Raw genomic sequence first — 12,647 nt, 5'->3', positions numbered from 1 at the left:
GTGGTCTGTGATTGTGATATGCAAGCTGAAATAAACCCTTATGTTCCTAATTTGCATTTGGTCATGGTGTTTGCCCACAGTAATATAAAAGCCTAACTAAAACATATCATACTGACCCACGCAGGAGTCCAGGGTTTGTGTACTACTGATTACATGGCCTCAGACCCGTTTCTCAATGGGCTTATGCTTCTTCTTTTACACAAGAATAACAATTTAGTTTGAAGACTCTAAAATATTAAAGAGAATATAGAACTAAATTTCTTTTTAATGTAGGTAATATAATGTTTGCCACATGACAACTTAAAATATGCTGTTCTCTACTAGCTATAAACAAAAGAAAACATAAATAAGGTCTATATTTTTGTAGATTGTGGTGCATGCCTTTAATCCCCAACACTTGGGAGGCAGGGGCAGGTGGATCTCTGTGTTCGAGGCCAGCCTGGTCCAGAATGAGTCCAGGACAGCCAGAGCCACACAGAGAAACCCTGTCTCAGGAAAAACAAAAACAACAAGGGGAGATCAAAAAAGAAGATAGAACTTTATAATCTGGAGGAGATTCCTTTCTTTTTAATTTTATTTTATATTTGATAGGTTTATATTTTATATTTGATATGTTTATATTTTATATATTTTATATGTTTTGCTTGCATGCATGGCTGTTTACCATTTGTGTGCCTGGTATTCATGAAGCCCAGAAAAGGGGAACTGATTTCCTGGAACTGGAGTTACAGACAGTTGTGAGCTAGCATGTGAGTGAATTGAACCTGAATTGAACCTGGGCTCTCTAGAAGAACAGCCCGTGTCACTAACTGTTGATCACTCTTTAGCCCCATGCAAGTATTTTCTTGTTAGCTCCAAAAGAACTTAAGAGATTAGTGACACTAGTTTGTTTGTTTTTGTTGTTTTTTTTCCCCCTTTCTTTTTCTTTTTATACTGTTCTTCATGCATTCCCTAAATTCTTTTTCTTGGTATGGGTACATCACTAGCTTATGTCGGTTAACCATAACTGGTCTGAAAGCCTTAAAAACACAACAAATGGAGAACTCAGCAGGAAAGGGAGATTTCCTGACATATCTAGCCAGAGGGGAAGAAGGAAGAGGCTGTGCATACAAAGAGTGCTGCTCAAGGGGCTGCAGAGATCCAGTAGTTAAGAGCAAATACTGCTCTTGAGGTCAGAGTTCAGTTCACAAAAGCCAATACAGTGCAGAGGGCTCACAACCGCCTGTAACTCCAGCCCCAGGAAAACCTACCCATCTGGCTGACCTGGGCACCCATGCTCAATCACACATAAGCATACACAGATACACTCACAGACATATAATTAAAAATAAGCCTTTTTATTTTCTTTTGTTTAAGGCTGGCCTAGACAAAGTTAACCAAATCAAGAGGATGAAAATAAAGAAAAGAGAAGTGGGGTTCTAGGTTCTGCCCATTTTCACCTAATAAAGGAAAACGAAGGTAGGGGAGAGTCAGTAGAGTTAGTTCCCACTGTGACCAGCAGATGACAGCATCCACTTGACTGCTGCTTGAACGAACGACACTTCAGGCCACATCAGGTTCAGCCGCTTGCACCTATACGTTGTAACCTGAAACAGGCCTAATGCAAGAAAATCAGTCACCACCATAGTAGAATTTGAAATCACACATCTGGGTTAGCCTTTTAAGGGAACAATTACTATTGGTATTAGTAACAGTAACAATAAAAGTAAGAGACCAGGACTGAGAAAAAAATCAAATAGCAGGAATAAGAGTAGGCTGGCATTGAGACACACTGTAATCTCAGCCCTGGAGCATGGAGTAAGGAAGATCATGAATGCAAAGGCAGCTGCAGTCATCTTTAAAAAAAAAGAAAAGAAAAAGAAAAGAAAGCCCATGGTGGTGGTGGTACATAGTGAGTTCCAGGAAGCCAGGGCTACACAGAGAAACCCTGTCTCAAAAAACTGTAACTAAATAAATAAACAAATAAATAAATACAGTAAGAAAAATGTTATTTCAAGAGTTGGAAGAGGGAGTTAAACAGTGTCAAAATAGAAGAAAGTGAGAGCCTAGGATGCAGTCGGGCTGTGATTGCTACTTTTGTTTACTTCCTTGTTTCACTGAGGTACTGGATTGTTAGGAGCCACTGATAATCACTACCTACCATTCATTACTGTTCCTACTATAATCACACACCATAAGCCTCCTGATGGGACAGCCCAGGGCGTTTACAACACAGCTGGTGTGTCCTTTGTGAAACCAATAAAACCAATCAGAGTCAGCCTCTGTAGAGGGTAATCCGAGTCAGCTTCTGTAGAGGGTAACCGTAACTGTTAACTTGACTATGGTTCGGGATCTTCAGAGACAAACCTGTAGGCAGGTGTGTCTCAGGGTGGTTTCAGATAGGGTTAAATGAGGTACGGAGACCCAGCACTGTTCCACGCTGCACGAGCAGGAGAGCGGGCGGCACACGGCCTCTACTTGCTGACTGCTGATGCAGTGTGACCGTCGGCCTCGTGCCGCTGTCACCATGCCTTCCATCAGAATGGACTTTACATCATGGACCAAAGAAATCCATCCTTCCTAAAAGCTGTTTCCAGGTATTTGGTCACAGTAATGAGGTAAGTTAAGTAATGCAGCCCCTAAAGCTAATGACATGGTATAAATAAGCTCAAACAACAAAACAGAAAGCAAAAACAATATAAAACCAAACAAAACAATACCCCCCCCCCCCATAATCCACCTGCCATTAGAAAAGGGGAAGGATGGGCTACTGCAGGTCTCACCAAGACACAAATAACAGTCATTGTTGATTGTTGTGTTTTTTGTTGCTGTGTTTTCAAAATGATTTATTTGTTTTTATTTTATGTGCATTGGTGGTTTGCCTGCATGTGTCTGTGTGAAGATGTCAGAAACCCTGGGGCTAGAGTTACAGACAGTGGCGAGAGTTACAGACAGTGGCGAGAGTTACAGACAGTGGCGAGCTGCCACGTGGATGCTGGGAATTGAACCCAGGTCCTCTGGAAGAGCAGCCAGTGCCCTTGATCTCTGAGCCATCTCTCCAGGCCCTGCTGTTTGTTTTTAATAGAAAAGCAGGAAATACATTTGATTTGGGGTTAAGATGGAGTTGGGTTCACAATACAAGTCCCCAACAGATGTTGTGGCAGAATGGTATTAACTGTGAAGCCATGAAGAAGAAGCAGGGTCCACAGTTGCTGCTAAGGTCACCCCTATTCTGACTCCACGGATGCAGCTTCCTTGTTTCTTGAACATGTGCCCTGACCCCATCTGACACCTGGACTACATTGTCTGTAGTGTTCATGTGGCTCCAGTAGCATGGCGATTTGAGAGAAATCACGTCAGTTTACCTGAGTTTCCTTACAGGACTGAGGAAGTATTTAACCCCTGCCAGGTCAGAACAGAACACACTGACAAGTTATTTTTAATCTCCTCAAGAATAAGGTCATTGTGAGTGGAACTGCATCTTAGCTGTAAAGCACTTTTCCAGTATGTGCAAGGAAGACCCTGAGCTTGAAACCACAGAACTGAGTTGGGGGAGATGTCCTACTAACCCAGCACTGTGTGTGTGTTGGGGTGTGTGTGCTAGCCTATAATGAGATGTCCTACTAACCCCAGTACTGGCTGGAGCGAGGGAGGCTGATCTACACTGAGATGTCCTACAAACCACAGCACTGTAGTTGGGGGGGGGGGCAGGGCTGGTATATACTGAGATATCTTACTGGTCTCACCTCAAATTCTGAACAACCAGAGTTTATAGTTCATATTTTTTTCCTTCTATGACTATACTCAACTAATGGCCAGATTTAAAACGACGAAAGTATACAGCATATATATAGGTATTTTCTATTTTATAAATCAATAAAAGATTTAGAAATATATTGTCCTGGGCCTGCAAAACAGTTCGGTGGGTAATGATACTTGCTGCCACTCCAATCCTGATGACTTGAGTTCAATCCCTGGAGCCCACGTGGTAGAAGGGAAAGCTGTCCTCTGACTTCCGCATGTGTATAGTAACACACAAAATAGTATTTAAAATATATTGTCATAAAGGAGATCTTAAGAATGTCCTATTTCTAAAAGACTGTATTTGACCTAATTGACCTTACTTTTATTACAAATATCCATTTCTCACCAAATCAGAGTATGTAGTAGTCATCTCTGTAACAACAAAGCTCTTGGAGACTTTGTTACATTCTACTACAAGTGAGGAAATGGGGCTGGGCTGGGAAGATGGTTCAACTGGTGGCACGCCTGTCATGCATACATGAGGACCTAAGTTCATATTCCCAGCATCCATGTAAAATCCAGACATGACAGTAATCCCAGTGTTAGAAAGGTGGAAACCTGAGGCTTCCAGCAAATCAGTCTAGACAAACAGATGTGTTCCAGGTTCACTGAGACTGTTGATGTATAGGCAATTAAACTGGCCTGCCCTCAGGGGCCTTTAGGGGCCTCTGTCCTCTGTCATCACCTGCACCAGGTGCTCCAAGCCCATGGGATATTAAGGGCTTGCCTGCTATCCCAGCTGCTGCTCTCTTGCTGTCTTTCTCTCTGTCATGGGTGTCCCCTTTTTATCTCCCTCCTGCTCTTTCCCCTCCCCCTTTCCCACACTAAACTTCCTTTATACCAGATATGTTGTGTGGACTAATTATTACAACAGAGATCCTACCTAAACAATTACGTGGAGAGTGATTGTACAAGATACCCAACATCCTCCATATTCATGCACCCCTGCACAAGTACATGTGTGTACACACACCCGGACACACACACACACAGGAGTAAGGAAACATCACTGACCTTTGTTGTCTGCTGCTATAAATCCCAGGATATTTTCATGACGTAACATTACAGTCTGATAAATCTCCGCCTCTCGGAACCACGAACGTTCTTCTCTAGAAGAAAATATTTTCACAGCAACTTCTTCTCCCCGCCACTTGCCTCGCCAAACTTCTCCAAACCGACCTTTGCCAATGCTTTCTTGCAGCACGATGGTCCTGGCAATTGTTCTTTGAACAAGCAGTGGTAAACCTAAATACAGAAATCATCAATACTTCAGAGAGAGGGTTGGAAAGGCAGACTACATTTGTCTCTCCAACCCCAAAAAGTAAAAAGGAAACAACAACAACAAAAAACAATAGTAAATATAGTAAAAGAATCCAGAGACACCTGCCCAGAGATGTGGGGAAGTAAGCTGAACTTTTCCTTAAAGGGATAAGGCAAAAGCAGATGAAAGAAAGGAGCAAAGTAGCTTTTGGGTACCAGTCTCATTAATGAGAGAAGACATGAATGTCAGTGAAAGAAAAGGTAAGTTGTACCAGAAAATAAATGGTTCTAAAGACAAGGATCCAGGATGACCAATGGGGTGTGTTGGGAGATAGTCTTGTGTATTGTGTATTCAGATGCTGATTTCTGTGCAAAGATCTGGTTGCAGTGCAGACGTGAGCACTGTCATTTCTATGAAGAAATCTCCTGTCTTAATGTTGTGTAAAAATTGTTTTCTGTCATCTCTGATTAATAAAGAAGCTTATCAGCCTATAGCAGGGCAGAAAGAATAGGAGGCAGGACTTCTGCCCCAGTCTAGGGGGTCTCAGGTAGAGACCAGAGAGAGGAAGAAGAAGGGTGAAGAAAGAAAAGAAGGATGAGGAAGTTTCCACGAGGACAAAGCTGGAGCAGGAGAGGCCAGGGCGAGACTAGATGGCAAGTAATGGGCACATGGCTAGGAAATAGCCAGGCTAGTGTAGACAAGTTAGAATAGATGAATATCTGCCCAGTTACAGTGAGTGCATAAGGCTTGTTGAAGAATCTAACAGATCTCTGCATCAATTATTTGGTAGCTAGGGTGGGTACTAGAAAAGGCCCCTACTAATACAACAGAGGGCTGAAAGATTCTAAAAACACAGCCATGAATAGGTAAAGTGACTGTAAACTGATTTTAGAAAGATGAATCTAGTAACTGCTTTATTTATAGGAGGAACAAAATAATATGAGCACAACAGGCAGAAGTAAATTCTGACCTGAATTTTATTAAATCATTTTTAAAAAGCCACAGAAACCATTTCAAGGCAAGCAATGTACTTGCTAGAACCTGGCTACCTACCTGAATTAGTATATGCAAGAATGATACAAAACAGTATTTTATTAGCAAAACAAAGAACAAATAGTGCTCATTTTTATACAAACCTGAGACAGGAGATACTTAAAACAATCATTGCAATGCTCTCTCTGGATTGTAACCGGAAGCAGAGTAGAAAAATCAGCATTTGAATGAATAAGGGTAAACTTTGTATAGTGCACAAAACATTATGGCAACAGAACTTGCTTTTAGCAGCGGAGCAGTTGAAACACTCCTATTCATAGTGTGTGACCGGCAAGCAGACTGAACAAGTTAGTACTTTAATACCTGCCACACCTTCTGAAAGCAGTTCACCACGAGGCGTCTCTGCAAAACCAATACACCCCCATACAACAAAAACTGAGTGTCCTTAAAACCTTCTGTTTAAGTTGTTCTCATGTCTCTGACCTTCTTAATGCTGCAACACTTTAATACAGTCCCTTACGTTGTGACCCCCAAAACAAAAAATTATTTTCATTGTTACTCCATAACTGTAATTTTGTTACAATTATGAATTATAATGTTAAGATCTGTGTTTTGTGATGGTCGTAGGTGAATGCTGTGAAAGGGTCGTTTGACCCTTAAAGGGTTCACAACTCACAGGTTGAGAAACACTGATAAAAAGTAACTTACTCTGAAAACAAGGTAGTTAGGCTTTTTAAATTAATTGACTTTGTCTTACTCTACAGTATGTATTTTTAAATGATTAGTGATTTACAGATTTAATATTTGTAACAATTAAATTAAGAGTGTCAGTAATTTATATTCTCTCATCCACTAAGGAGTTGTCATTTTAGTGTTTACTTTGTTTTATTCTGTGTATGTACATGAGGGTGTGCATGTTTGTGTGTATATTAGGGACATGTGTGTACGCATATATGTGAAGTCCAAAAAGCAAGCTCCTCAGGCACCAGCCACCTTATTTTTTGAGCAAGTGTCTCTCATGGAGACCTGGGGCTTACACAGATTAGGCTGGCCAGCCTCCCCACTGTGGGATTACAAGTGTTTGTGTAATCCATGGTTTACATGGGTTCTGGAGGGTGAATTTTGGTTCCGATGCTTGTAGAAAAAGTGCTTTACCAATACCAGGAACTGTGATTTCACCTCATATTGACACTAAGAAGTAAAATAGCAATGTGCATCATGTTCTATTAGTACTTTATGTAATTTATAGGCACAAAATGTGTGTCACTCACACTCTACACTCAAAGCCAGTATGGTGGTTTGAATGAGAATGGCCCACATAGGCTCATGTATTTAAATGCCTGATCCTTAGTGGAACTGTTTAGATGATTAGGATGTGTGGCCTTGTTGGAAGAAGTATATGTAGCCTTGCTGGAAACAGTGTGTCACTAGAGTGAGTGATCTTTGGGGATTTCAGTGCTATCACTCCCGGTGAGCTCTCTGCATCTGCTTGTGGATCAAGATGTGAGCTCTAGCTACTTCTCTAGCACCATGCTTGCCTGCCTGCTGCCATGCTCTAAACCACCATGGTCATGGACTCTCTAGAACTGTGAGCCCCAAATCACATGCTCTACTGTATAAGTTGCTTTGGTTAGGGTGTCTTATCACAGCAATAGAAAATAACTAAGGCAGCCACATACTAGACAAACAAAGTCATTGACAGTAAATGAAGCCACTCCCTCTTTGGCTCCCTGACCTGAAGTATTTATGAATCCAAACACTACAGCCCACAACAGTTCTCACATGAGTTTTTCCTCTTTGTGCTAATCCACCCTCCCGACGTCCTACAAAGCAGTTGGCAGTCTTAGCAGAAAGCATTGCTTTTGTGCACACCCACATGGTGGCACATTAATCGACTCTAACTCTAGTTCCAGAGGTTCTGATACTCTCTCTGACCTCCAAGGACACCAGGCATGTACACAGTACATACACACGCACAGGCAAAAACTCATACAACACAAATTTTTTTAAAAAATCAGTTATTTCACATGGCTAATATAAATACTGACTTATTAAGTTTTCTCAAAGCCTTGTATAGGACCACAGTATTTATTGAAAGTACCTTTTCCCCCCTCTTTTCTGGCTTTTAGAGACAGGTTTCTCTGTGTAACAGGGCCCTGGCTGTGCTAGATTCACTTTGTAGACCAAGCTGGCTTTGAACTCAAGTGATCACCTGCCTCTGCCTCCCTGAGTGCTGGGATTACAGGCGTGTGCCACCATGTCTGGCTATTAAAAGTATCTTAAGTGCAGGCAAGATGGTTCAGTGAGTAAAGAGGCTTGCTGCCAATCCTGATGACCTGAGTTGGGTTCCCAACACTCACGTGGTGGAAGGAGAGACCTGACTCCCCAGAGTCAACTTCTGACTTCCACATGTATACAGTGTCATGCACATGCATGAACACACACACTTCATTTGTTACTAACAAATAACAATCAAAAATTTAAAAAAAATTATTTACAAAACATCCTGAAGAGTCGATTTCAGGGGGTGGAGAAATGGCTCAATAATTCAGAACACGTGCTACTCTTTCAGAAGACTCAAGCGGAGTTCCCAACACTCATACATCAGGGTGGATGGTCTCAACAGTTCTCAGCCCTCATGGCCTGTATGTAACTTCAGCTACGGGAATCCCATGCTCTCTTTTGGCCTCAAAGAGCACAGACACATAACAATCATTCACAAATATACACACACAAATTCACATAAAAATAATAAAATATGAACTACTCTGAGAAAAAGAATAGGACCATAAAAGAGTTCATTTCAAGAAATGAATCTGGAAGGCAAGTAATAAGCAAAAAAATAAGCCAAGCAAAGGTGTGGCAGTACAGGCCTGTAATACCAGCACTTGGTAGGCTAAGCCAGGAAAACTGCTAGCCTGAGCTACAGAGACCCTACCTAAAAGAAGAAGGGAGGGAGGAAGGGAAGAATTAAAAATAAGCATAAATAGAAATCTGAAAAAGTTTGACAGATTTAAGAAATAGAGATAGTAATGACTAATTAAAGCTATTAGCCAAGCGAAAATTGTGTCTCCTCTTTGTGAATACAAAATGAAAACAAATTTAGATTCTTCATATTACCTATATTGGGCTTAACCCATATGAATAACTGAGCAGTTTTAGATGTAACAATTTTCATATAGAAATAAACAAGCCAGACTGGCAAGATAGTTCAGTGGAGAAAGGCACTTGCTACCAATCCCAAGAACCTGAATTCTATCTCTGGTTCTCAAATAGTGAAAGGAGAAAAATGACTTCTGATCTTACACACAGATCATATAATGTACATACACAGAAACACACATATAATAAACAAATGTAAGAACACATTTTTTAAAAACACAAGTAAGCCTAATTTAGATTTCTATATTGTTTTAATCTTCCATACTTTTAAAGCTGCTTGACAGAAAATTTCAACATGAAGTTTTACATGCAGTCAATAATCAAAATAAGGCTTTAACAATCATGTGCTAAAGAGACCATACACCTGTACACATCCTCAAGGACTCTGGCCTATGAGACCAGTATCTATTTTGCAATCTAATTACAGGTTAAATATGGGAATTTATGCGACCCGTGATTAATATTAATGGAGGAGGGAATAGGTCATCTTCAAATTTAGAGGTATTATAACTTAAGTCTTCAGCTCTCTAGATCTCAATATTAAAAGTATCTTTTCAAGGTAGAGCTAGGACCTCCCTCCAATACACTAATCGTCCTAAACTATACACATGGGCATTCAAAGCAAAGTATGCTTAGCTTTACCTTTCCTCAAAGAGTGAAAGAACTTTTGGAGAATTATGAATAGACAGGACACAGTCACAGGTATGAGTCCTACATACATAGAGACATTAAAGCTTTAATATAAGTACAGGGAAAGAGAATGCCTTTCTTGAGTGCAGGGAGGACTCTGCACATTGTGAAATGACAAAGAGATCCTAAACTAATTTTTTTACCTTGCACAGTGCAGCATTCTTTAGTATGTTTAAAGTAAGACCAATACCTGTCAAGTGGACATAACTCAATTTACCACGTCCTTTCACACACACTTGAACTTCACAGCAATCCAATGATATGCACTGCTCATTGCTTTTACTTTAATGATGGAATAACTCAAGCATGAGGCATCAGCTGTACAAAGTCACAGAGCTAGCAAATGATGGAGATAAGTTTTTGCATGGAAACGTCTGAAAAGAGGGGGAAGCCCGCAGACAACAGAAAACCCCTGGTGTCCCTAGAAGTACACGGAAAGCAGGAGAGTAACTCCATTCTCCAATTCTTACAGCTACATTGCAAAGACAAACAGACCTATGTTGGAACTCAACTGTCATCCACACGGCAGTTTCTGGAATCCTGTCAGTCGGCTTTCTGAGTGTAAGCTGTTGTAATCTCCCTGGGTGTAAGTCTGGCAATAAGAGAATAGATCCAAGGAACTAAGTCCAAATAGCCTATACTCACTCTAGTTTTCTGTAATTTTGGGTCCTACTTATCATGCACCAGAATCACTTGTGAGAAGATTTTTCTTTTAGAACTATTTGCACTAATTCAGAATCAACGGAGAAACTAGAGAAGTCCTAACACACTTTTTTTGCCTAGTTCTCCTGCCCAAAGTTTGGCATATCTCCAGTATTTGGGCTGCTCTAGCCAGTCCAACTTCATTGCCTGACTCTCATACTGGACTAACTAAACAGTCCCTACAGCTGCCTTGGGAGGCTTGCCTGGTTCTGTGTACCAGCTCTCATGTGTTTTAGCAGTTAGAGAAAGAACACACTACGGAGTATTTTTACCAAAAGTGTCTGTTCTATATTTTTATAAGGAAACAGAAGTCAAAGAGAAAACATGGACTGACCAAAGTCACAGAGCTTGTGTCAGAATCTAGACTCGTTGATTGCTAGCCACACATCAAATTCCAAAACAGTTTTTCTTATAATGTATCTATGCATTTTACGTATATGTGTGTTTAGTCTGTATGTACATCTACACATAAGAAGAGGGCACTAGATCCCCTGAAACTACAGTTACAGACAGTGTGGGCCATCATATGGGTACTTGGAATTGAACTCAGGACCTCTGGAAGACCAGCCAGTGCTCTTAACCATTGAGCCATCTCTCTAGCCCCCAAATTCCAAAATGATAAAGCAGGAACACTTCTCAGTCTTTTCCCAAACCACAGGCAAGAAAAAAAAAAAATATTCCCTTTGGTTTAAAAGAAAAACACTATTATGCTAAAATCTATCTCAGGATGATTCTGTCAATCAGCCGGTCTATTTCTGCATCCACAAAAAGCAACAAACAAAACTCAAAAAGCAAACATCATAGCACATTCCCCAATAGGACTAATTCCCCAATTTTTTTTTCTTGGTCTTAAGCTCTTTTAAATGTAGAAGGTAAAAAAAAAAAAAAAATACAATAGTTTAATTTTAAGTAATAAATTGGCCTGGTTTGATGACGTAGTAGGTGAAGGTGCTTGCTACTAAGCCTGATGACATGAATTTGTTCCCCAGGAGAGCGCTGACTACTGCAAGTTGTCCTCTGACCTCCACATGTACACTGTAACTGGCAGACATGTGCCTGCACACACATAAAACAATTTTTTTTTTGTTAAAACACAATTTTGTATCATGTTAAAAAGGCTAATCAGCTTCCAAATTCCAGGCAAACAGTCCCAGAACTGCAGAATGGTAGCTGCATCTCTTAATGGCAGCTCTACCTTTATAATGGTGACCTACTTTCTACCTTCCAGACTCAGGAGAAGCAAATATCACTCTATCGGGGACAATGCTTTGAAGTCTACACAACTGTGGAAGTGACTTATTTGTTTCAACAGTAAAAGCAAGCTCCAATTTATCTACTCTAGACTATGCAATGAGATAGACACCAAGCTCAACAACTTTCATTAGGCTGCAATCTGGAATAAACATTCATCCTATCCCAAAGGTTTAACAAATTAAAGCAAATGCCTCAACCAACTAATTAATTAAATAAATTAGCAAAAGTGACTTATTAAGTCTTAAGAAAAAAAGTAAGCAATAACATTACCTGATCCAGATCCTGATGTTGTCATATCATAAATTAAATCTTTTAAGGTGGTGCCCTCTGAAATGAAAGGGCGATCTAGTGATGGATCCTCTTCATTTGGCACACGGTGGTGAATAACAGTGCGGTTATGGCAGATATAGACCATCAACATAAGTGCAATGCAGACGAAGCAGACTGGACCAGCAATGACAGCTGCCAGCTCCACAGGACCAAGGCTGGGTGACTGCTTTTCTGAAAAAGGTCCTCAAATGAAATAAACATCACAGAAACAAAAGCACTGTAGGTGGCACTCAAATTTTTCCAAAGCCTCCATGTTTCCCTTGTTCATCAGGGCCAGAACAACCTTTCCTTTCTTCTTCTCTGACCTCCCTTTTCAGACCCTCCTCTTTCCTGTGCATCTCCACCCCTTGTCTTAACTCATCACTGAGCTGATCAGCCAACCAGCATTCTAGACCTCCTTTCCCATTTGTCACCGCAGAGAAACTAGTAAAGGAACCAATGATTTGAAACAACGTCCAATAATTCATTTTTT

General features: G+C 40.6%; 1 protein-coding gene across 2 annotated transcripts in view; it reads right to left on the bottom strand.

Moving 5' to 3' along the window:
* Tgfbr1 (transforming growth factor beta receptor 1) overlaps positions 1 to 12,647 on the bottom strand; it is a 57,148-nt gene that overhangs the window by 15,240 nt on the left and 29,261 nt on the right. The window contains exons 3-4 of one of the 2 annotated variants that reach the window (XM_060379881.1): positions 12,116 to 12,358; positions 4,798 to 5,028 (exon numbers count right to left, since the gene is read on the bottom strand). In XM_060379881.1, the coding sequence (XP_060235864.1) occupies positions 4,798 to 5,028; positions 12,116 to 12,358 (474 nt within the window). The remainder of the gene's footprint in view (positions 1 to 4,797; positions 5,029 to 12,115; positions 12,359 to 12,647) is intronic. The other variant, XM_060379882.1, reaches the window with a different exon arrangement.

Source organism: Meriones unguiculatus, chromosome 3 (assembly GCF_030254825.1).
Source record: "Meriones unguiculatus strain TT.TT164.6M chromosome 3, Bangor_MerUng_6.1, whole genome shotgun sequence".
NCBI lineage: Eukaryota > Metazoa > Chordata > Mammalia > Rodentia > Muridae > Meriones > Meriones unguiculatus.
The sequence above is the reverse complement of the archived record's forward strand: the minus strand, read 5'-3'. Positions and strand labels throughout refer to the sequence as shown.